The sequence below is a fragment of the Elephas maximus genome, chromosome 9 (assembly GCF_024166365.1).
Source record: "Elephas maximus indicus isolate mEleMax1 chromosome 9, mEleMax1 primary haplotype, whole genome shotgun sequence".
Classification (NCBI taxonomy): Eukaryota; Metazoa; Chordata; class Mammalia; order Proboscidea; family Elephantidae; genus Elephas; species Elephas maximus.
Window position 1 is genome coordinate 2,202,484 of NC_064827.1, and position 25,321 is coordinate 2,227,804.

At 50.5% G+C, this 25,321-nt stretch overlaps 1 protein-coding gene across 4 annotated transcripts in view; it reads right to left on the reverse strand.

Annotated features, from left to right (window-relative positions):
* CAMSAP1 (calmodulin regulated spectrin associated protein 1) overlaps positions 1-25,321 on the reverse strand; it is a 112,476-nt gene that overhangs the window by 23,575 nt on the left and 63,580 nt on the right. For all 4 annotated transcript variants that reach the window (XM_049896613.1, XM_049896612.1, XM_049896615.1 and 1 more), the window contains 11 exons: positions 22,048-22,187; positions 21,869-21,965; positions 16,343-16,508; positions 15,047-15,138; positions 14,465-14,549; positions 11,381-13,817; positions 10,225-10,361; positions 9,455-9,663; positions 8,985-9,087; positions 7,351-7,466; positions 6,309-6,427 (listed from right to left, as the gene is read on the reverse strand). In XM_049896613.1, the coding sequence (XP_049752570.1) occupies positions 6,309-6,427; positions 7,351-7,466; positions 8,985-9,087; positions 9,455-9,663; positions 10,225-10,361; positions 11,381-13,817; positions 14,465-14,549; positions 15,047-15,138; positions 16,343-16,508; positions 21,869-21,965; positions 22,048-22,187 (3,701 nt within the window). The remainder of the gene's footprint in view (positions 1-6,308; positions 6,428-7,350; positions 7,467-8,984; positions 9,088-9,454; positions 9,664-10,224; positions 10,362-11,380; positions 13,818-14,464; positions 14,550-15,046; positions 15,139-16,342; positions 16,509-21,868; positions 21,966-22,047; positions 22,188-25,321) is intronic.

Sequence of the window (25,321 nt, forward strand, 5' to 3'; positions counted from 1 at the left end):
TTTTGATAATTTCTTAAATTTATTTTGTTGTTGAGAATAAACACATCGGAACATAAACCAATGCAACAATTTCTACGTGTACAATTCAGTGAGACTGATGACAACCATTCTCAGCCTTTTTCCAAGTTACTCCTCCACCAGTAACATGAACTCCCTGCCCCCTAAGCTTCTCATCTAACCTTTCGAGTTGTTGCTGTCACTGTGATCCCATACAGATAGATTTTGGGGGATATTTTTGGCTTAAATTTTAAACCAAAGATTATCTCAGGGCAATAGTTTCAGAGGTTCATCCGGCCTCTATGGCTCCAGAAACTCTGCTGTCCGTGGAACTAAAATTCTGTTCTGCATTTTCACCCTTTTGATCAAGATTCTCCTATAGAATCTATGATCAAAATGTTCAGTAATGGTAGCCAGGCACCATCCACTTCTTCTGGTCTCATGGCAAAGGAGCAGTTGTTCACAGAGGCAACTAGCCATACACTCCATTTTCTCCTCCAGTTCCTGACTTTCCTCCTTCCTCTGCTGCATCAGGCAAATACAGACCAACTGCCACGCCTTGGATGGCCACCTGCAAGCTTCTAAGACCACAGGCACTATACAACGAACTGGGAGGTAGAAGACGAGTACTCAACACATTACCAGGCCAATTAACTGGGATGTCCCGTGAAACTATAACCTTAAACCTTCACGCCAAGGAAGCCAAGTCCCACGAGGTTTTTGGTTGTATACAAGCAGCTCGACAGCTACTCTTTTGCTGTTGTTGTAAATATATCTATCACACGTTTGCCAGGTCAACTTTTTTAGAGGCGCACAATCTACAGACAGCAATTGTATTAACCAGCCGTGCGACCCTACCCTTAATCCATGTGACTTTTCCATCACCACTGACCCGCCCTTTCCCCCGTCACCTGGGAACTACTAATAAACCGGTCTCTGTACAACTGCCTATTCTTATCTTTTTATGTAAGTGAGGTCATACCATATTTATTCTTCTGCGATTGACTTATTTCACTCGGCATCATGCCTTCGAACTCCATCCACATCGAAGCATATATTAAGACCTTGTTTCTTCTGCTGGCTGAATAGTGCTCCATTGTGTGCATTTTGTTTGCCTTTATTTGCTGGTGGACATTTAGGCCGTTTCCACCTTTTGGGTACTGTGAATAGTGCACAATGGTCACTAGTGTACAAGTCTACTTTTTGAGTCTGTTTCAAGTCTTCTGGGCATATACCTAGGAATGGAACTGCTGGGTCATATGGTAGTTCTAGTTGTATTTCATATGGTTTTCACTGGCTAATGCTTTTCAGAAGTAGACTGCTGGGTCCTTCTTCCTAGTCTGTCTTAGTCTGGAAGCTCTGCTGAAACCTGTCCTCCAGGGGTGACCCTGCTGGTATCTGAATACCGGTGGCATAGCTTCCAGCACCACAGCAGCACGCAAGCCCCCCACAGTACGACAAACTGACAGACTAGGAAGAAGGACCCAGCAGTCTATTTCTGAAAAGCATTAGCCAGTGAAAACCTTATGAATAGCAGTGGAACATTGTCTGATATAGTGCTGGAAGATGAGCCCCCAGGTTGGAAGGCCCTCAGAGATGACTGGGGAAGAGCTGCCTCCTCAGAGTAGAGTCGACCGTAATGACCTTCATGTGCTGATGTGGCATGACTCAAAATGAGAAGAAACACCTGCAAACATCCATTAATAATTGGAACCTGGAATGTATGAAGTACAAATCTAGGAAAATTGGAAATCGTCAAAAATGAAATGGAACACATAAACATCGATATCCTAGGCATTAGTGAGCTGAAATGGACTGGTATTGGCCATTCTGAGTCAGACAATCATATAGTTTACTATGCTGGGAATGACAACTTGAAGAGGAATGGTGTTGCATTCATCGTCAAAAAGAACGTTTCAAGGTTTATCCTGAAATACAACACTGTCAGTGATAGGATAATATCTATATGCCTACAGAGAAGACCAGTTAATATGACTGGTACTCAAATTTACCCACCAACCACTAGGGCCAAAGATGAAGAAATAGAAGATTTTTATCAGCTGCTGCAGTCTGAAATTGATCGAACATACAATCAAGATGCACTGATAATTACTGGTGATTGGAATGTGAAAGTTGGAAACAAAGAAGAAGGACCAGTATTTGGAAAATATGGCCTTGATGACAGAAACAATGCCGGAGATCGAATGACAGAATTTTGCAAGACCAACAACTCTTTCATTGCAAATACCTTCTTTCACCAACATAAACGGCGACTATACACATGGACCTCGCCAGATGGAACACACAGAAATCAAACTGACTACATCTGTGGAAAGAGACAATGGAAAAGCTCAATATCATCAATCAGAACAAGGCCAGGGGCCGACTGTGGAACAGACCATCAGTTGCTCATATGCAAGTTCAAGCTGAAACTGAAGAAAAACGGAGCAAGTCCACGAGAGCCAAAATATGGCCTTGAGTATATCCCACCTGAATTTAGAGACCATCTGAAGAATAGATTTGACCCATTGAACACTAGTGACTGCAGACCAGATGAGTTGTGGAATGACATCAAAGACATCATCCATGAAGAAAGCAAGAGGTCACTGAAAAGACAGGAAAGAAAGAAAAGACCAAGACGGATGTCAGAGGAGACTCTGAACTTGCTCTTAATTGTCGAGCAGCTAAAGCAAAAGGAAGAATTGATGAAGTAAAAGAACTGAACAGATGATTTCAAAGGATGGCTCGAGAAGACAAAGTATTATAATGACATGTGCAAAGAGCTGGAGATGGAAAACCAAAAGGGGAGAAAATGCTCGGTGTTGCTCAAGCTGAAAGAACTGAAGAAAAAATTCAAGCCTCGAGTTGCAATAGTGAAGGATTCTATGGGGAAAATATTAAATGATGCAGGAAGCATCAAAAGGAGGAATACACAAAGTCATTATACCAAAAAGAACTAGTTGACATTCAACCATTTCAATAGATAGCATATGATCAGGAACCGATGGTACTGAAGGAAGAAGTCCAAGCTGCTCTGAAGGCATTGGCGATAAACAAGGCTCCAGGAATTGACGAAATAACAAATGAGATGTTTCAACAAACAGATGCAGCGCTGGAGGTGCTCACTCATCTATGCCAAGAGATATGGAAGACAGCTTCATGTCCAACTGACTGGAAGAGATCCATATTTATGCCTATCCCCAAGAAAGGTGATCCAACCGAATGTGGAAATTATAGAACATCATTAATATCACACACAAGCAAAATTCTGCTGAAGATCACTCAAAAACGGCTGCAGCAGGATATCGACAGGGAACTGCCAGAAATTCAGTCTGGTTTCAGAAGAGGATGTGGAACCAGGGATATCATTGCTGATGTCAGATGGATCCTGGCTGAAAGCAGAGACTACCAGAAGGATGTTTACCTGTGTTTTATTGACTATGCAAAGGCATTCAACTGTGTGGATCATAACAAATTATGGGCAACATTGGGAAGAATGGGAATTCCAGAACACCTAATTGTGCTCATGAGGAACCTTTACATAGATCGAGAGGCAGGTGTTTGGACAGAACAAGGGGATACTGACTGGTTTAAAGTCAGGAAAGCTATGCATCACGGTTATATTCTTTCACCATACCTATTCAATCTGTATGCTGAGCAAATAATCGGAGAAGCTGGACTATATGAAGAACGGGGCATCAGGATTGGAGGAAGACTCATTAATAACCTGCGTTATGCTGATGACACAACCTTGGTTGCTGAAAGTGAAGAGGACTTGAAGCACTTACTAATGAAGATCAAAGACCACAGCCTTCAGTATGGATTGCACCTCAACATAAGAAAAAAAAAAATCATCACAACTGGACCAATGAGCAACATCATGATAAACAGAGAAAAGATTGAAGTTGTCATGGATTTCATTTTACTTGGATCCACAATCAACAGCCATGGGAGCAGCAGTCAAGAAATCAAAAGACACATTGCATTGGGTAAATCTGCTGCAAAGGACCTCTTAGAGCAAAGATGTCACCTTGAAGACTAAGGTGCGCCTGACCCAAGCCATGTATTTCCAGTTGCATCATATGCATGTGAAAGCTGGACAATGAATAAGAAAGACCGAAGAATTGATGCCTTTGAATTGTGGTGTTGGCGAAGAATACTGAATATACCATGGACTGCCAGAAGAGCTAACAAATCTGTCTTAGAAGAAATACAACCAGAATGCTCCTTAGAAGCTGGAGTGGCAAGACTGCGTCTTACATACTTTGGACATGTCGTCAGGAGGGATCAGTCCCTGGAGAAGGACACCATGCTTGGCAGAGTACAGGGTCAGCGGAAAAGGGAAGTCCCTCAACGAGGTGGATTGACACAGTGGCTGCAACAATGGGCTCAAGCATAACAACAATTCTAAGAAAGGTACAGGACCGGGCAGTGTTTTGTTCTGTTGTGCACAGGGTCGCTATGCGTGGGAACTGACTCAACGGCACCTAACAATAACAACAACGGTAGTTCTATTTTTAGTTTTTTGAGGAACCACCACACTGTTTTGCACAACTGTTGTACCATTTTGCATTCCCATCAACAATAGATAAAGGTTTGAACCTCCCCACATCCTCATCCACTTTTGTTTTTTTCTGTTTTTTTTTTTTTTTTATCTTAGCCATCCTGGTGGGAGTCATATGGTGTCTCGTTATGGTTTTGATTTTCCCTCTCTGACAGCTAATGATGTGGAGCCTCTTTTCACGTGTCTGGTGGCCGCTGGAATATCCTCTGTGAAGAAATGTCTATTCAAGTCCTTTGCCCGTTTAATGATTGGGTTACTTGTCTTTTTGTTGTTCAGTTGTCAAAGTTTTAGATATACCTTGGTTATTTGATTTTTACTGAATATATGGTTTCCAAAGATATTCTCCCAGTCAGTATCTTGTCTTTTCATTTTTTTGGTAAAGTCTTTTGATGAACAAGTTTTTAATTTTTATCAGGTTCAATTTACTTATTTTGTCTTTTGCTTTTTATACTCTCGTTATTTTATTAGATAATTCATTGATAAAATGTTTTGATAATTTTTAAAAATAGGTATTCATGCTTGAAAATATTCTCAAAGTGTGGTCCAGGGGTCTCTGAGACTCTTTCATGGGGTCTGTGAGGTCAAGACTCTTCCCATGGTCATGCTAAGACAGGATGTGACTACTGACCCCCTTCCCTCATGAGTGGGCGATGGAGTTTTCCGGAAGCTACATGATGCGTGATATTGCGACAGACTGAATACAGACGAGGTAAGTATTTAGATGTCTTCTATAAAGCCAGGAATGAAAGAGATTTCTAAAAACATAAAATGATGCCATTCTTCTCAGAAAACATACTTTTCATAAATATACACTGCTATTGCTGACATATAATGTGTTTATTATTATTTCAAATAAATTAATATTTTAAAAGTATAAATGAAAAAAACAATCTAAAACTGTATACCAACCAAAACAAAACCGATTGCCACTGAGGCGATTCCAGCTCAGAGCAACCCTAACAGGACAGAGTGGAGCTGCCCCACGGGGTTTCCCAGGAGCTGCTGGTGGCTTCAAACTGCTGACCTTTTGGTTCGGAGCCATAGCACTTAACCACTGCGCCACCAGGGTTTCCGCTATATGCAACACTAATTTCAACGAGATAAATCGTGTGCAAGTACAAACAGAAATTAGACGTCAATAAATAAGAAGCAGAATCTGCAGGGACCGTGGGATTATGGGGGGTTGTTTTATCTGGATTTGTTTCCTCCAAATGTGCTCGCTGTCTTCAGCTGCCAGGTCAATCAGCTACCAGATTAACGATACCATTTTTCTCCACTTGATTTTCCAATTTAACCCAAGTTTGCCACTCCCCACACCACCCCCAAGGGACCTGCGCCTCAGCCCCTAACCATCTTTACTTCCCTCAGCTCCCTGCCTCAGTCCCCCGCCAGGCACACCAGCCTTCTCACTGTGCCCAGAAGGTCCTCCCTCTGGACCCCTGGCTCTGCCTCTCCAGGGGAAGGGCCACCCCCAAGTCTCTGTCTCAGCTCCACCGTTTTGTCAAACGTTTGCTCCCCCTGGAAGCCCCTGGACTCCTCCAGCCCACAGCAGGCACCGGGACCCAGCAGCGTGGTTACAGCCCCTTATTCTCACTAAGAAAAAGGCCCATCCCCACCTGGTGGCAGAATAGTTCAATCACATAAAGAGGGAAGTCTCAAACATGCAAATAACCGGGAAGCTGTCTTGCAAAAGAACTTACAGACATCTTTTAGTCTACGTAACACTCAGTGCAGAACTGACACTTGCCTCTAATATCGAGTTCTTGTGTGGCTCGTTCACTTTCCCAGCCAGGCAGCAGTGCGAAATCGCGTTGTGAATTATCGGCTTGTTCGACTTGCTGCTGGGTTCCTTGAAGAGCTTGGGACCTGTGAAGAGCCAGCCGAGAGAGCGGAGTTGGCATTCTCAGACATGCACACACAGAGCCGGCAGTTCCGGAGACCCGGGCAGTGGGAGGCTGAATTAGGGATGTTTGTGATTGTTTAAAAATGGGGAGCAGAGACGTATTAGCGTAACAGTTACTTCAAACCGATCAGAAAAAATTCTGAGTGATAAATCTTAAAAAACTAAAGGGGCCACGGTGGCAATTTATCCCCTTTCTAATTTCAGATTCTTTAATGTAAAAAAGGGCAAACCTAAGAAATGGTAAATTTTAAAAGCCTGTCTAAGGCTCAAAAGTGCCCTGGACACAATGCCACCGACCTCCACCTGGTGTCTAATACTGCACACCTGTGCCCAGGTGAGGACGCCCCTGCTGTCCCCCACCCCATGCCCAAGACTGCACACCTCTGCCCAGGTAAGGATGCCCCTCCTGCCCCCCACTCCCCATGCCGAACACTGCACACCTGTGCCCAGGTGAGGACGCCCCTCCTGCCCCTCAGCTGCAGGAACAATGGGAAGGGAGAAAGCCAGAGCAGGAGAAGCCAGGCTGTTTGGGGGAGTTTAGAACTGTTTGATATTCTATCATATTAAAGAAAGCATTGTAGATAGACATCACACCCATTTCTACCACCAGAGTTAAAAACAACTCTCCCTCTCACAATCTAAAACATTTTTTTGTTGTTATGTGTTAAATTTATTTGTAAAAATAGGCTAATTTTTTGTTGTTGTTGAGAATACACACAGCAAAGCACCAATTCAATGGCTCTACATGTCCAGTTCAGTGACATTGATGACGTTCTTTGAGTTGTACAGGCTAAAATACTTTATTAAAAAATTACCTTTTAGGTCAAAGGATATTTTAAAGGTCAAGGGACACAGTCACCTCTGCAGGCTGCAGGCCATTCGTTACCTGTGTACTCAGCCACTGAGGCGAGGGAGGATGCTGCGGACGCCGTCTCCCAGTCCCGGTCTGTGCTCCTGCTTGGGTTCCGGCTCAGCGTGGGCAGGGCTTCCAGCGACTCCACTCTGTGACAGAGCAGGGTGGGGATGAGGGAGATTGAGCAGCAGGCCTCACTTCTCTCACCCACGCTAGCAGCCGGCTTGCTGGGCTGCAATGCTGTTTCTTCAGGCACACGGAAGCAGCCAGACTCCCACCCAAGTGTAAGAGTGAGCACTGACAGGCCAGGGCCCTCGGAGATGGCAGAGGGGCTGTCAACCCAGCGCTTCTGCGGGACACGGTGATGGACTCTGGGCCAAAGACAAAGCTCAAACCCCTGGCCCTGAGAGTGTGGAAGGAGACGGGCGAAGGCACCGGGCCCCAGTCTGGGGCCGGAGCCACGGTTTAGTGGCTCGAGTGGTTGGAGGATGGACTTTGGGTCTGTCTGTACTGCTGCCAAACACAGGGTAACCCCCCAGAAAGAAAGACCCCGTGAGTCAATGACCCTCAGCTCCTCGGCAGACCCCAAGCCGCACAGGGGAAGCCGCCCCCTGAGTGCAGCTGACACCAGTGCAGGTGGCCGGCTGGCAGATAGAGACCCCCACCCCTGCTCACAGCAGGCAGACAGAGCCGGGTCTGCGTGCAGCCACATTAATGGAACAAAATCAGCTCTTCAGAGAAAGGTAAAGGACCCAGGCTCTAAAAGCCATCCTCCACAAAGCCCAGAAAAACACGTGAAAAGGCAAGGAAACACAGTCACAGCCAACAGAGCAAGGAGTGGCTGCACCACATACGTGCACGTACAAGGAGCAGACATGTGGGGAGAGGCCCACCCCACACCTCTCCAGAGCGCCAGCCAGCACATGGAGGGCTGGGGGCAGACTGGCCATCTGTGGGGTAAAGCCCTGAGCCAGAGTTCAGTGACGTTTAGACAAACTCCACGACCTCCTCTCAAGCCACCTCTCACTACAAGGGGGAACGCTAACCACCATGAGAAGGCACAGCAGTGCCACCTGAAACAGGGGTCCAGGCAGCCATGCTGCACTGGGCGACCCTGCTGGGACATGCTCCTGGGAGTGCCAGGCAGACATGCAGAGCCTGAGTCTAAGTACGGAGTCCAGACTGAGGGGTCAGCACCCTACAAATGTCAAGGTCAAGACAGACAGGGAAAGGCTGCAAAATGTTCCAGGTTAAAGGCGGCTGAAGTGATGTGACAACCAAATGCACTACGATCCTGAACAGGGCCTGTGACAGGGGAAGCCGCTTACAGCTAACAGGACAGGGCAGCTGACGGACCAGACCGTGCGTGTGAGAGCCGTGCTGTGGCGGCAGGACAAAGGCCTGCTCGCGGGAATGCACACAAACGCGTCTAAGGACAAAGGGAAGAGGTCCCCGACTTGTTCCTACATGACTCAAACCAGGCTGTGCACGCATGGGGGCAGGGGACAGCAAGAGAGTATGCAGGGGCGGGGGAGGGTGTCTAGGAGTGCCCAGCCAAAGGCCATAATCTTTCTGTGATGGTGAAATCGTCGCCAAGGTGGAAGTTACACGGCTACCTCTTGCAGAACCTCTGTCCCAGCCCCCCGGATGTCCCCTAGCCTGCTCACCGCTGGGAAGGTGTGCCCCCTGAGTGGACACTCTCTGGCTCTGTGGTTGCTGCAGACGCCAAGGACAGGCTTGATCCAGACTGGGCACGGCTCAAATTATCAGCTGCCAAGACAAGAAACCGACAGCAACTGTGAGCAGTTTCCCAAAGCACGCACCTGCCCCAGACACGTCCACGCAGAGTGCCACAGCCCCACCTTCAGCAGAGGGAAACAGGGCCAGGTGATGGCCCTCACCAGCACCCACTGCGCTGCCACTTGCACCTCCACCTTTGGGGCTGCACCAAACCTGGCCCAGGACCCACTTGGCAATGGGTGCATCTCGCTATGAAGGACTCAAGCTCCTGGTCTCCACTTTGTTCGTCAAATAGGGCAGCACCCCCAACCCTCCTTCCTCCCAGCGATCTGAGAAACCCGAGCATGGCAGAGCCGTGCACACCCAGCACGTGGACTGCACCGCGAGGGCAGCTCACATGTCGAGGAGCACTTGGTGCCCGGGTCGCTGCACGACTCTTCCCGGTGGACGGACTTGGGCCGAGGCTTTCTCGGCTTTGATTTTGGTTTCCCAAGGCCCTGCTCTTCTAAAATCTGCTGCTGCTTCCTTCGCAAGTACTCCTGCTTAATTAGCTCACGCCGGGCCTTCTCTTCCTCCTTTCTTATCCGATCCTCTTCAGCTTTACGCCTGAAAGAAAGACACACTCCAAGTCACCTTGGGCAGAAGGGGCGTGCTCAGTCGGGCCACCTTCACCATTCGGGAGGGTCTCTATGCTCGAGGTTGGGGTTTTGCTCCGAGAGGAGCCCTGCTGCCAGCCTCACGGTGCCAGAGAGCGACCACTGGGTACTGGGGCACATTGCTAGGACAGGGTGAAGGCCTCCTACAGCAGGGCGTGGTGCTCAGAGACGGGCGTGGGCCGAGCTATCTGTGTCGTGGGTGCTGCGCACACGTGCCTCACCGGTGGTTGTGGAAATGGAGGAGGAAGTGCACGCAGTGCGTGCACCAGGTCGGCATACGTTGGACATGCGACAGTGCCACGTGGTGGAGAGTGCACAACAGAGGAGACAGCAGGCCTGAGAGATGGGAACCTGGCATCTGCCTGAGACACGATCGGCTGGCTTGATGCAGCACCCACTTTGGGCTCACTCTCTGCACTGACCCATGCTCACCCCGGTCACCCCCTGCCTGACCTCGTCTTCCCCCACTGCCCAATGGGGCAGAGGCGCTGACGGCGGGGCAGGCACCTACCGGGCTTCATCTCTCTTGATCTCAACCTCTGCCTCGAGCTGCTGCTTCCGCACACGGGCCTCCTCAGCCTTGCGCTGCTGCTTCAGAAGGAAAGCCGCCCGCTTCTTGGCAAGCTCGTCTTCTGCCTTCTGCTCATCCTGCAGAACCGAACACACAGCATCACAGGGCAGCCCTTCACAGCCCAGCACAGACCATCTCCACTCCACAGGCTTCAACGTACGTTCAGAGAACGTCAGCACGTGCCCAAGGGCTGTCTACTCCTGTCTTAACTGATGCCTAAGCGTAACTTTACAGACTCTAAAATACAAACGGGAGAGAAGCCACACCACTCACAATGCAGCCACAAAGTCTGTCACCTTTCCAAGTGCCTCATGCCCAGCTCAGTTTACCTTAAAAAACTACCCATAGAGATTTCTATAGTATGAGCCCATAACCCACACTGGCTACTGACTGGGTTACTGTTTAAATGAGTGAACACAAATAAAGCCCGCATCTCTTCTAAGCTAAACCTAACAGTTCTGTATTATACCGTCCACTTCATACTGCTGGGAGGAGAAGCAGATGCTATTCAAACAAAGAAGTTGTCACAATTCACTTCTCTCTTCTTTCCTAAGAAGAAGTTACAAGAAAGGCCCAGATAGAGATGAACAAAATGTCTTTAAAGTTCCTACTCCGTTCAGACTCCATCACGGGCCAGGTCAGGGACTATGCCTACAGGTGAAGCCAGCTGCCACCTGGTTTTGTACAGCCTGTGAGCTAAGAATGGTTTTTCCAGTTTTAAACGGTTAGAAAACCACCAAAAGAAAAAAAAAAAAGCTCATGACACGTAAAATTACATGGAATCCCACATTCATAAAGACCTATTGGCACACGGCCACGCCCATTCCCTTGTGTCTGGCCACAGCTGTGCCCAGCTGAGCTGCACTGGCTGTGGCAAGGGCCACATGGCCAACAGAGGTGGATATGCCTGCTCTCTGGCCCTGGACAGAAAGGGTTTGCCGAGCCCTGCTCTGAATGCACGTCTTCGGTAAGCCCTCAAAATTACAGACAGGGACAGGCGTGGGAGCCCAGGCCATCGGTGTGGTACCTTGAAGGAGAACCCGACCCCCCAACAACTACGGACACGGACAGGTGTGGGAGCCCAAGCCATGGGTACCTTGAAGAAGAACCCGACCCCGAGCTTCTGGTCGCAGTCGTTGCCCAGGCCACCCGAGCTGTCATGGATGTTCACGTCCCCATCCTCATCGGGTGCCTTCAGGTCAGAGAGGTCCACCTCGATGAGGCTGGCCTTGCTCCTCAGGGGCTCCTCCACGGGAACGTTCTCCTTTCCTGAGACGCGGGAAGAACTCAGCCCTCCCTCTTTCCCGCCCTTCTCCAGAGCCTCTGTGAAGCCCATCTGCTCTGATATGATGTTGGTGTCCTTGGAGGAGGACAGAACAAACGTTCGCTGGTTGCTTTCGTCATGGAGCCTGTAACTGTCAAAGAACACCTTGTCACATGGGTCACTCCCAGGCTCTGCCCCACTGTCCAGGCCCGGGTCGGTGGGCGTCCTCGCCTGGCTGTTTGGGAGGATCGACCTCAGGTGCGGGAGGGTCTCTATGCTCGGGGTTGGGGTTTTGCTCCTAGAGGAGCCCTGCTGCCTGTCTTTCGGGACCTTCAGCTCGGCTGGCCGTCCAGAGCGGGAGCTCCGTCCCTGGCCAAGACGAGGGGGTTTGCGGTGACCAGTCAGTCCAGTCGGAGAGAGCGGCTCAACAAAGTGCACCGCCGTCTTCACTTTCTGGTCCTGGGCGCCGTTCCTGGGGGCCGGCGTTGGCACGGAGGGGGGCTTCATGAGGAGCTGCTCTTGCTGCTGCGAGATCTTCAGGATGGCCTGCTGCAGGGTACTGATGGTCTCGTTGAGCTTCTCGATGGAGAGGTCGCACTCATTCACGTCTGCCCCATCACCCACCCCGTCCTCTAGCAGGGCTGCAGACAGCACCTTAGTCTTCTCCAGCTCCTGCAGCGTGGACGGGTCCTTGAGTGAGTGCTGCTGAAGGAAAGCCAGGCTCTCTCTGTCCACACCCCGAGACTCGGGGAGGAGGTCTTCTCTCTCCTCCTCTCTGGCACGGAGCTCTTCCGTTTTAGATACACCATTGCCAAAGGCCTCCCCGTTGTGCTGAGAATGCCCCTTCGCCGGGTGCTCGGGTCTGAGTGGCTGAGGGACGCTGTCGGCCTTGCCCTTCTTCACCACGTGCAGAAAGGCCGCCTTGCCGAGCTTCAGGCGCTGCCTGGCAGACAGAGCCTCCATCTTCTCCTTCTGGGCCTCGATGGCCCGCCGCTTCTCCTCCAGCTGCATGTGCAGCTGCACCAGCTCCGAGGCCAGCAGGACGGCGTGGTCCCGGCCCTGCCCGCTCGGGCTCTGCTCTCTCTTCTGCTTCCAGGTCGTCAGCGGTGCTGGGCAGCTCTCAGACGCATCAGGCGTGGTCTTCTGGGAACTGCTGGTGCTGGACTTGGTCTCGTAGCTGTTGAGTCTCTGCAGTTTCCTCTCTGCAAAGCTGGTCATCTTCACACTCCCGCTGGCCACAGAGACACTGCTGAGCTGAGAGATGGTGCTCAGGCAGGGACTCGAGCGGCCACTGGCATCGTCCTTGTCCTCGTGCTCCTTCACCTGCATGTCCTCCTGCAGCTTCGCCGACTCTTCCTCGCCGGCATACTTCGCAACGATGACAGGTCGGTCCTCTCCAATCAGGTGGTGCTCAGCCTCCTCTATGTCGACCACGTCTGAATCAGAGTCCTGCCTCAGAAGAGCCCATGGTTCTGTGTCCTGCGAGCTGGGGCTTTTCAAACAGCTCACGTTGAGCCTTCCCTCGGGGTCCTCAGCAGCTCTGGCTAAGTGCAGAAAGAAGCCATCGACCGACTGTACCTGAGATAGCTGGTGGAAACCGCCGCTGGACACAGGCCGGCCACACGTCTCTCCTGCAGCATCTGCTGACGGCGATCCCACCTCTGGGGGTGTGGGGTCCATGCCCACAGGGAATTCTGAACAGGCAATAGGGGTGAAAGTTCGGTTCAGGTCGCGGCTGCCATGACTGCTGGTCACTTTCCTTCGTACCAAAGACTGGTGGCCCTCGCTGGACCGCTTAGCAGTGAAGCCCCTAGGCCGCCCTTCTCCACGCTCATCCTCCTTAGTAATGATCTGCTTTTCTTTTGCCGGCTTGAGCACAGCCGGCATCAAGGGCTCCAAAAAAAAACTATCAGGCTTACTCTCTGAGGCATCCGCCTGCCTCTGGGGAGACCTGGCACCTGTCAGGCCCGAGGCGCGAGGGGAGGACCTCAGCACTTGCATGTCACCCCCGTGGGGAGCGGCATCTGTTCTAACGATCGCCACAAGTTCCTCATCCTCATCCTCAATATTGACGTTGTTCAGGAGGGTTTTCCCATTGGTCTTAGCCGCTGCGGGGTGAGGCTGATTCTGTGGGGTCAGACTGACGACATTGGATACCAAGCTGTCCTTGCTGATGGAGCGAGCTAAGCTGATGCTGTCGCCAGAGCCAAGGTCCACGTCGCAGCTCGCAGCGTAATGAAGAGCAAAGGGGGTCGGCTGAGACACAGGCCTGCGGGGGGGAAAAGAAACCCATTGGATACGCCACTGCACACACAAGACGCCCTCACAAGGCTGGGTGACGAGAGTCACAATTATGAAAGAGGATGTGAATTGCAAGCGTAGGAGACCCAAACCTTTGCCAGAGCAGAAGAAGCCCAGAGGCCGTTTTAGTCCAGTGGTTCTCAAACATTCGGGTCCCTATAGCCCTTCACACCCTCTAAAGTTACCAAGAACCTCAAAGAGTTTTTGCTTATTTGTTGACATTGATCACAACAGAAATTAAAGCTGAGAAATTCTTAAAACATTGGTTTAAAAATTACGGTAAGAAACCTATTACGTGACTACTTATATTTTCTAAAACCAAGAACAGTGAGAGCGCCAGAGTGCCCCTATTTCACACTTCTGCGACCCCTTTGTTATCTGGGGGCTATCTGGTATCTCCTATCTGATCCTGCCTTCAGTCCGCTGCACTACCACATGTAGCTCCTGGAGAAGGTTCCTGCATGCTTGTGAGAGAATCAGAGTGGAAACGGCCAACAGCACCTCAGCACCGTGATGAGAACAGCTCTGACCTTGAGGGCCACACCCGGAGAACTGCTGCTTCATCTAGGGAACGCTCCACACGGAAACGTAACGGAGGCGTAGATGGTCACTCACCTGGCTTTCTTATCTGACCACGCTACTGCTGCAGCACGGGGCTGGCCGTCGGCTCGCGTTAGGGAATGAGATCGATGTCGCTGATCTGCGTTGGGGGAAATGGGGTGTTTTTACTGCTCAGTAACCTACGTCACATCCTTTGAAACTCCTTCAACATAGGAGCCATTCCTCAAGGAAATGCATCGCAGTTTAGTACAGCAACCCACTCACGGAGGGCAGGTGATCAAAACCACACAACCCTCCAGAGTTCCAGTGAGACAGTGACGTGTGGTTCAAGGGCGATCAGCCCCAATATGAAATACCGACATTAGAGCTAGAACTGACCATGGTCACCCACGTGGATCTAGTTCCTGCCTGGGTATGACATGGAAGCTTTCTGTGGAGCTCATATGCTCTGTGTCACTATAACGGCTACAAACTGTTTAAGATCTATCAACACAAGCTAAAATTTATCCTACCATATTCCTCTTAACTGAGGTGACTACGTCCTGATACAGATTGTTAAAAGCTTAACTACAGAGCCATGTAGGAAACCCCAGAAAGAGGAAGGCAGTGAAGGGTCCGCAGGAAGGGCATCCTCACCGGGGCTGTCCTCCCCCTGCAGCGCCTTCTGTTGCCTTTGCCTCAGCGGTAACAACGGGTGAGACGGACTGAAGGCAGAGGTCGTTTTTCCGCTAGAAGGAAAAGCATGAGAGAGAACAGTCACCACTCGTCGGATCATCAAAAGCAAAAGTAAACGACAACATGGAGACCGCCGTGGGTCTCGCTCGCCTGCCGAAAATTCAGAGTCTTTGGGGACAATTAGGAGGAGCCCTGGGGGCACAGTAGGTAAGAGCTCAGCGGCTGCTAACCAAAAGGTCAGCAGTTCGAACCCACCGGGTGCTCCTTGGAAGCCCTACGGGCAGCTCTACTCTGTCCTATAGGGTTGCTATGAGTCAGAATTGACTTGACGGCAACGAGTTTGGTTTCAGGAAAAATTAATTACTATAAAAACGAGCCAAAAGAGTACCAAGAACTTCAAACTTCAGACAAACATCCAAAGACTTCAAACGCGACACACTGACTTCAGGTTACAGTCAAATTTTAACAGCAAAATCCAGTTACGTGAGTTATTTCAAATCACCTTGAATAAGTGTTTGCTTTTAACTTAAATTCCAACTCAGACTCCACGTTTTAAAAATGTTTTCATTTAAAAGCCTGTTCTCCCCACATGCGTGGGGCACACTGACTTGTAGGCTGGCCAGTCAAGGTTCTCGTGACCACACTAAGCTCACACATATCAAAGCGAAGCCCCTCACCCTGTCCCCGGATCTCGAGAGCATCAAATCCCCAAATACACTATCCAAAGTTAGGTCCCGATGATGAAAACCAGCTTTTAAACAACTCTGTGTTTACAGCAGCCTTCGTACAGCTCTCTCTACTGTTTCCCCAGAACCAGCGTGAACGGTCACTGAGGCCGTGAGAAGCCGCAGAGCCCGGACGGCCCGCTCCTCACAAAATACAGAGACACCTCACTCTGATCTACCAGGACAACATCACGGGGGATGGAAACCGTCAATCCTGCTTTTCTCATCTTTTGAACAGCGTGACCTGCTGTGGGAGACAGGCAGAGAAGACCTCTTCCCGTAAACGACGGCAGAAGCAGACACATGTCCTTTCAGAGTCCCACCTCAGTGAGCACAGCAGCTACCACCGGTCACTGCCCTGGCAGGGGGCTGGGGGCTTGGGGGTGTAGCGGGCAGGGAGACCTTCCACGATACGTCCTTTTGAACTTTTTGTATTATGACGTCAAAAAAGACAACTCCAACTAAACCTGTAAACAGACTTACCAACGGACAAGGGGACAAGATGGTGCCCGCTGAGGGCAGACAGACTTACAGACATTCAGACTCCTCTGGGTGCAGGCAGTACCGGGCACAGGCCTCGGCGGGCGGCAGCAGGTCCGCTGGGCTTGGCGGGGCTGGGCTGGCCATGAAGCTGCGCTTGGTGGCATTGGAGATGGGTACAGGAGGCCGGCTGCTTTTATGATGTAACACTGCTTTAGCTGCAAAAAAACAAAAAAATTTTTTATAGAAGAAGTCATCTTACTTACAGTTACTTAAACCCTAGAAGAAGCGTTCAATGAAACCTGCAGCTTTATAAGCACTAAAAGGAACTGCAGCTTTTAAACGAAACCAAACTTTCTCTAAAAAACTGATTTCAAATTCAACAAACATACCTTTAGTAATGAATATATACAAATATTATTCCAAAATAAAGATCAAAAGTAAAATTAAAAGGCTCACCCTAGATAAGAGCAGCAGGCACTACACAGAAATCTTAAACCTGGCTGGTACCTCTGTCCATGGTCAACCCCGGCCACCTGGTGCCCCTGACAGTGGTGGTCCTGCCCTGCGTCCACGTCCCACCTATCACCATGGCTCAGCCCGATGACAGACACAAGGGGGCTGCCAGGGCCCCTTGGAGGAAGGCCCCCCCTTGTTCCATGACCACACAGGCAGCGACACAAGGCCCAGCCATTTGGCCCACCGTGTTGGCACTTTGGCTCAAGTCCCCATGAGTCAGGGGAGGTCACGGGCCACTCCACAGCCTAGCATCTCCCTCTGCCCCTCCTGCCTCTTGGCCACCCTCCACACAGCGGGTCCCAAGGGCACTTGGCAACAAACGTCCCACTCCTGCCTGCTTCCCAGAGGTCCTGCCCTGTAGCAGCTAAACCAGGAGTCGTTCCAGAAAGCGGAGATAAGCAGATGCGGTGGAGGCCGCCAGGGTGCACTCGCTGACGTGATGCAAATGTGGGGGGTTGAAGTGCAGGGAAAAGATGAGGGAAGGCTGGGAAGTGTCAGCAGGAGCCCAGTCAGGCCCAGGACCAAGGGCCAGAGAAGCTGAGCCCCTAACAGTGCTGGCCTTTCTCTCAGGACATGTGACCTCCAGGACCAGTCCCACCGCCCCCCCTCCTGGCCACAACCCTACAACCAGGGTGACATCACAGCAAAGCCCAGACGAGCCTGGCCTGAAAAGGGGGATGAGCTGGTCTGAAGGCCTGGGAGGAAGCTGCCTTGAAGTTCAAGCTCGCTGGCAGCACTAGGGTCCTGGGCAGCAGGACCAAGGCCCGTTTCCTCAGGGGCATCCCCAGGGGTGGCTCTCACTCTGCTCCTAGAGGCACCATGCACATACAGGGGGGATCACAGTGCACATGGCTTGGGCTGGCTTCACTGCTCCTGCCCTCCATCACAATGGCCCACAGGACCCAGGTGTCTGGGCACCCCAGGAAGAGCACACTGATCCAAAACCTCAGTGACATCACTACCCAACCCCGACCATCAGGAGGAGGCAGGGCTGCTGCCAGGCCAGAGAGCACCCCGGAGGCCTGGTCGCTCACGTTCCAGAAAAGGGCCCAGCAGACAGGAAACACCAGGTCACCCCAAGGTAAAACATACGTTATCCCACTGATCCCTCTCACCAGGCAGGAGGGGACCTGGGCCCCATGCTTTAGCTCGGGATGGGACTCAGGGCAGGGCTCTGCGGCAGGCCTAGGCTACAGTGCCAGCCGCCTTGCTCCTCTGGCCACACCGCTCAGCAGACCTTGCGGCACTACAGGTGCTGGTGGGGGAGAAGCCATGCGGGGTCTGGGGCCTGCCCAGAGCAGGCAACAGTGCAGGACCCTGGGATTCTGGAGCAAGGCCATGCTACCTGCCACGCACAGTCGCACACTTTTAGGGAACAAGTCCTGGCGCGCTCCTGGGCCCCGGTGGAGAGTGACCACCCCGGCATGGGACACCGACTGGCATCGCATCCAGCCTGCCCAGCATGACCTGAGTCCTGTCGTGAGGTCGAGCACAGCCACCAACCACTCATCACAAGATGGATGTGAGGGCTCCAAGCTGAGCAGACCATAGGGCACAGCCGCGTGAGCAGAGCCAGACCCAGGTCAGCTGCCACTCCTACTCAGCTCCCTCTCAGCTCATCTCTGTCCTACCCAGGGGTCCCTCAAGACCAGGTGACAGAAGGAAAACCCTAAGCTTGGCTTAAACCAAAATCAAACCCATTGCTGTGGCATCAATTCCAACTCATAGTAACCCTACAGGACAGAGAAGAACTGCCCCAGCGGGTTTCCAAGACTGTAAATCTTTATGGAAGCAGACTGCCACATCTTTCTCCCACAGAGTGGCTGGTGGGTTCAAACTGCCAATCTTTCAGTTTGCAGCTGAGCACTTTAACCACTGTGCCACTAGGGCTCCTTAAGCTTGCTTTCAGGTGGTCAACTCAGAACACAGACATAATGACCCTGCTGGCCAACGCCAGCCAGCCTATGTCTGTTACCTCAGGCAGGCAGGATAGGTACAAGGATGAAGTGGCCACAGGGCGGTGATGGAGGTCAAGCTTGGGCCCAACAGCACAGACCCCTATTCAGCAGGGCCACCCAGTGCTCACCCTGCCAGCAACAGAAGCCAACACTGCGCCCAGGAAGTAACACTGCTCCCTGGGGAGACCAACCACCCTCTGGAACAGGTGAGCGATACTGGACTCTTCCACCCTGGAAGATCGGCAGTCCGTTCTGACAGGAATAACATGTATGGTGCGTAAGCATCTGTCTGCCTTTCCTGCCTACAGGGCCCAGCCAGCTCCACAGCCCACTGGCATACAGAGGGCAGTCTCTTGGCATGGGATCCCAAAGAACACCATGCCACACCACGGGCACACTGTCAGCAAGGGACCCTGAGCCCACTGGTCACGTCCCATCCCAGAATCAATGGTCAGCTACAGCTGCTTCTGGGGCATTCTAGCTCCTTGTTCCCAAGGGCCAGCAAGCAAGGAGAGGAGCCACCACCTTGACCGGATGAAGGACCCCATCATGAGGGGGGTAAGGCTGCTGTCACACGAAGAGACAAGAAGCATGTCTGGCACCCAGGTCATCCACCTGAGCACCCGTGGGTATTCTTGGGCAAGATGGGGGTCTGGGAGGAAAACCTGGCAATCCTAGCTCCCCACAAGGCAGCCCTACCGCACTCTTGAACGCATCGTGGATACGCTGCAGGTGCTGGAGCTCTGCAACACTGCTCCTGTCCTTGCAGTCCCTGGCTCCATCTCCCCCCTGCCCCTCTCCACTGTACCCAGGAAAGTATGCTCATCCTCCCAAGGTGGGCGCACCCTGTCCTCTCCTCCCATGGCTCACAGCACCTCGGTCCAGCATGCATCTCGGCACATAGCAGCACAAGCTATGAGAAACAGGTGTGCATTCTAGTGATTTCTGCATACCTACACTCCCGGGGGCTGCCTGACATGGCGCCTTGCCCACAGCTGCTGCTCAATAAACGTTTGTGAGTGGATCAACACAAGGAAGCGAAGCAGGGACTCTTGGGGACAGTAGCACTGAGATCCCAGGCACAGGCTCGCATGAGCGCTATGCGGAGGTCATGGCTGGATCAGGCTGCAGAAGGCCTTCTGAACCCCAGGAGTTCCCTACCAAAGGAAATTGCTGCAGGTTCCTGGGCTGCAGGGGACCCTGACGACAGCAGGGAAACAAGAGGCCAACGCAGAAAGAAGCGGGGTAAGCAGAAGTGGACAGAGTTGTGGAGAGGTGGCTGCAGTAACCGAGGCATAAAACAATCAGCATTTCATCAAAAAAGCAGTTAAGAATGGAAAACAACGTTTAAAAAAACAGTACAGTAAAACCTGGGAAAGGGGGAATCTGTGTAAGGCAGAACCCTGTCAGAGAAGGAAAACTCAAATACTTTCCACTAAAAGGAGTGATACAAATAAAAGTGGTGAGAACACCTGTCAAAGGCGGAAACCTTGAAAGACCCAGGAAAGCAAGGCAGTCCCTGAGTTCTGGCTCTCACGGGTTTCACGATAGTTGTGACAGGGCTAAGCTGAACTAAAATGAAGAGAACCCATTCAACAGTGAGGACAATATCCTGTCTAGAAGACAGAGCTGTGTCTGCCTAGAAGAGTAAGGAAGGAGAGGAGTCCGGGGGCGAAAGGCCCACTGTTTCCCCATCCCTGAGGAACGCCGGGTGACTTCAGGACACTCAAAGAGCAAGCTTCTAAACCTTGACCTTTTTTCCCTTAATTGTAAAATATAACATATATTCAAAAAGTACACTGAACAGTATATAGTTTAATAGATAATTACAAAGCAAAAGCCATGTAACCACCACTCAGTCCAGGAAGTGAGAAGGGCTGGTCGGGCATCAGTCAGGCCCCAGCATGCTCTCCTGATCTAATCCTCTCCCGTCTGTCGTCACGCCATCTTTTCTTCTCACGTGACCGCCCACTTGCATGTGTGCCCTAGAAAACACAGCTCTACGTGCTATTCTGCATCTTCGTTCACTGAGCCTGACCCTGATGACGCTGCTGTGGTCCATGGGGCACTGCTGCCCGCACTCATTGTACAACACCCCGCCACTTACCATCTGACTGCAGACGGGCCCCTGCGGAGCTTCCGCTTTAACTGACATGAACTCCCTTCCCTGTCTGCTGAAGCACGCATACTAGGTCTCCTGGTATACATGTTCGGGTACACGCTGGGTATACGTGTTAGGAACAGACTTATGGGGGTCATGGACTTGCAACATGACTAGGTAACGTCCAAGAGGTCTCCAGAGAGCCTGCTCTGATCCCCGTTCGCGCCGGCTGGCATGTGTGTTGATCACTTTCCCCAACCCCTGGCGCGTGAGCTTTGTGGTTGTTTTCTTTTTGAATGTTTGCCAGTGTGGTGTGTGTACGTACACACTGTACTATTTCTGTCTTAACCTGCACAACCCTGATTACTAATACCTTCTCCCCCTCTGTGGCTAGGTTTTTTTAAACCTTTTTATCATCTTTTGACCAAAAAAAAAAAAAACAACTTAGTTTTAATGTGGCCGAATTTATCAATCTTTTTCTTTTGTGGCTAAGATGTTTTTGTATTCTTCGTAAAAAATAATTTACTAACTCAAAGTCATGAAGACTTTCTCCTACGTTCTCTTGTTATCTTTCCAGGTTCTCAAAGCTGGTGGACTGTGCAACTCTGGGGTAGAGCACAGTTCTGTTTGGGTTGGCATGGCCTTGTTTTAGGGGAAGACAGCACTGTGGAGGGGGAGCAGCAGCACAGAATAAAGGAGCCGCTCTCAAAGTTGGTTCCAAGAGTCTAGGTGTTGCCGGCACCAGGCCCTCAGGTTCTGGTCCTGAGAACACGCGCCCAGAGCCATCCAGTCTGAGGAGCTCTGGGAACGATCCTGATCGGACACAGCGAGAAGCACAAGTGACTAAAGCCTTGTCGATCACCTCTGTATTTCCAAAAACAACAATTTAAATGTGCAAACCACTGTTGCACAGAAAATGAGGACCCAATTCAGGACAGTTTCTGAGGCGCGTACCGGAAGTCTCTCATGGGGTATCAGCTGGGGAAGGTCCGTCACTCACCGTCCTTCAGCTCTTGAATGTCCCTGGGTTGAACAAAGTCTGGCTTGACGTTCTCAAACCACCAGAAGAGCTCAGCAACAAAAACCATAACATTCGGCTGAAAAGAGACAACGCAGGCACCGTGAGCAGCTTATTCACACAGGGTCTGAAGCACTGTCTGTCCGATAAATCACGATTACCTTCAGCACTAAGGGAGCGTACAGCATGTCTTCTAAGGTGAGATAAAAGCACTTGTTAAGATACTCATTTGAGAACTCTCTCAGAAGCCGAATATTATACAGACTGTCTGCCATCGACGTCACCTCCTTCAGGCATATATCTGACAGACAGACAGAAATGAGAACTCATTACAAAGATGGTCTGCTTCACAGGTAACGTCAATACATCTGAACTGAGAAACATTTAAATGAATCTGGTGACACTACTAACAGACTTAAAGATTATACTGAGTATTACAAATCACACTAAATACGGTAGGAAAACACGCAAGAAAAATAAGACCTGAGAACTCTTTAGGATCCGATTTAACTGTAGTTAACATCTAAAATGTGTAAGAGAAATTATCTGAGCTTTTAAGACTGGGCTTCCAAAGCGGAGAGTGAAAATCACCCCTTGATGTGAAAGGACCCGGCTGCAGGAAGTCAGAAAATGTTCAGCTAAGTCTCCTTCCCCATCAGAGGCCCTCTGCAAGAGGTTATGTCCCTGTTTAAAGAGTGGGGGCACGGGGAAATGCATAAAATAAAAAAATATGGCTCACTCTAGCCCACCCAGCGAGAAACAGGAGTGTCACTAAGAACAAGCTCAGCAATGCACAGAGCAGACGCTAACCGGGGTGGGGTGTGACCCGCAGAGCAGACGCTGCCCACAAAGGGGTGCGACGCCCAGAGCAGACGCTGCTCCGGGAAGGGGTGTGACACACAGAGCTTTAACCCTCCTGCTCTGCAGGGCACTTGGAGCCCTTACTTGGGAGGTGCCCAAGAGGCAACAGAGAGCTGGGACAGCCACCTAGTGCTCTGGGGCGAGGGCGACAGCAGGGGAGACCTCAAGACTAATTAGAAATAGCTGGACTGATGATGACTGAAGGTTATTTTGCCCTAAATATATACGTAATAAAACAAAGAAATTTGAGATACAAATTATTTTAAATAAATTTTATTTCCAAGAAAAAAACATTTTTACAGGTTAGAAAGTATGCACTAATTCAGATTCACAGTGCCCTGATTCCTTTATGAAGTCTGTCCTGTAGGGTCCCCTCAGCACTAATAATTCTCAAGAGAAACCTGTTAGCTCAAAAGCTGAGTAACTGGGCGCTTTTATAATATTATTTTTTAAATGTGACTGTGTGACATTGTAAAGAAGATCAGACCCCCCACCATGCGCCCCTCCCCACCCAGATGGAACAAATATTATCCCACCATGTATGTTTCAGATCATGCTTTCTTTCAGAAACAAATTATCACAGATGTCACCACGTGTTGCTCCCTCCCAAAGGGAACCACTATCCCAGGGCCGGCGAGGGCCACGCCCATTCCTGCCTGAGTACTTCTATTACACGTGGTGCGTGTCCGTGAACAATGCGCCCCTCTACAGTGGAGTGTTGTCTTGGCTTTGGTAAACTGGCGTAAACCATTCCAAACTCTGCCTATTGTTCTGCAGCCTGTTTTCTCCAACACCTCAGCACTGTTTCCAAGGCGGCCTTGCTGACACGAGCGTCAAAGCCACTCCTGTCCACAGCTACACGCATTCTACCCTCACCCGCCATCTTGAGCGCTCTGTGCTCACAGCCCCCAGCAGTGCTCTGGAGCCCCCCACCCAAGCATCCACACTGGGACCACCACAATCGGTGGGTATGAAATCGCCCTCTTTCTGAAACAGCGTGTCCCTGATTCCCGGCAGGGTTCCCCCCTGGTGTGCTCACTGGCCACCGAGATTTAGCCTGTTCTCATCTTGAACCTAGGTGGTTAATCTCTTCTTATTAATCTGTAGGAATTCTTTAAACATCATGGTTATAAAAGAATCCTTCATATATGATTATGAAAAGATGTCAGTTTATACTTGTTGCAAACACCACTCCTTGGATTTTCTTTTCTTTGAGGTGGGTTTTTGTTCAGGAAAGTTTTAAAACTTACATGGTTAAGTTTAACAATCTTTTCTATTATTCATGGTTTTTTGTACTTTAATCCACCCCAGAGCCAATGTCACAGAATACTTTCCTATATTTTCTTCTCAAAGTTCCTAAACTGCATTTCAGATTTAGGTCTGAAGGTTCTTGGGGAGGGACGTTTCCCCATCGCCTAGGGCAGGACTTCACTGTGTCTCCCCCATGCAGACAGCCACCTGCCCCTCATCCTCCTTCGACGGCACTTCATCTCCTGACTCATCTGCCTGACTCACCAGTGAATGCGACCCCCATACAGGTCTCTGTTCTCGGCTCTGCACGTGGTTTCTGTGGCCCATGCACCATCCTTGAACTCCAACCACACTAACGTTAGTGTCAGCTAACGTGAAGGTAAACAAAACTGGGTGTTTGTAGAGCAAGTACCTCACATTCTTGTTCTTCAAAATCAACTTGGCTGAAACCTGGGACAATTTAAGCAACAACATAAAAAATGATTATAACCCCCGGGGCCTCATGGCGTCAACGCTCTCCTCGCAGAGGGACGCTCACCAAGAAGTGTAAGAGCAGCGACAGACTTAGAGGACCAGCCATGAAGGCTAAACCACTGGGTGAAACGCTGAGGAGAAACCCAGCCCAAAGTCTCTGCCCACAAAGTGCCGGTTAACGTGGCAGACAGAGGCACCGGCAGACACCACCTCACCCAGTGCTCAACGCTGGAATCGCCGACTCTGGTGGACGGACAGACGCCTCTGCCTCCTGACCGGACACACTTGTGGGGCATTCTCACTGAAGATGCAACATCTCACCTCATCCTGAGGACGAATCGGACGAGCCCAAACGGGCCATCCACAGACCAGCTGCCTGTCTCTCCATAAGTGTCACGTCAAGAAAGGCAGAGTAAGGCTGAGAAACTTCCAGACTGAGGAAACTACCACGAGACACAACAACGCAACACAACCAGTGATCCTGGACTGGGAAAAATCACCAGAAAGGACAGGTTTGGGATCACGGACAAAATCCAGACGGGCACTGCTGATTGGTGGTGTCTCCATGTTAACTTTCCCAGTGTTGAAGACTGTTGTGTAAGAAAACGACTTCGTTTTTCAGAAATACACACTGGTACATTTAGGAGTAAAGGAAACTCATGATGAGTCAGAGAGAGAATGCAGCATAAACATGACAAAACACAACCACCGGGAATCTGGGTAAAAAGTACGCAGGAATCCTCGTACGTTCTTCTCTAAGCTTAAAATGGTATCAAAATAAAGTGTTACAAAAAATGAGCTTTGCTGTTTCGGGCCCTTACTCTTCCACATGAATTTTTTGCATTACCA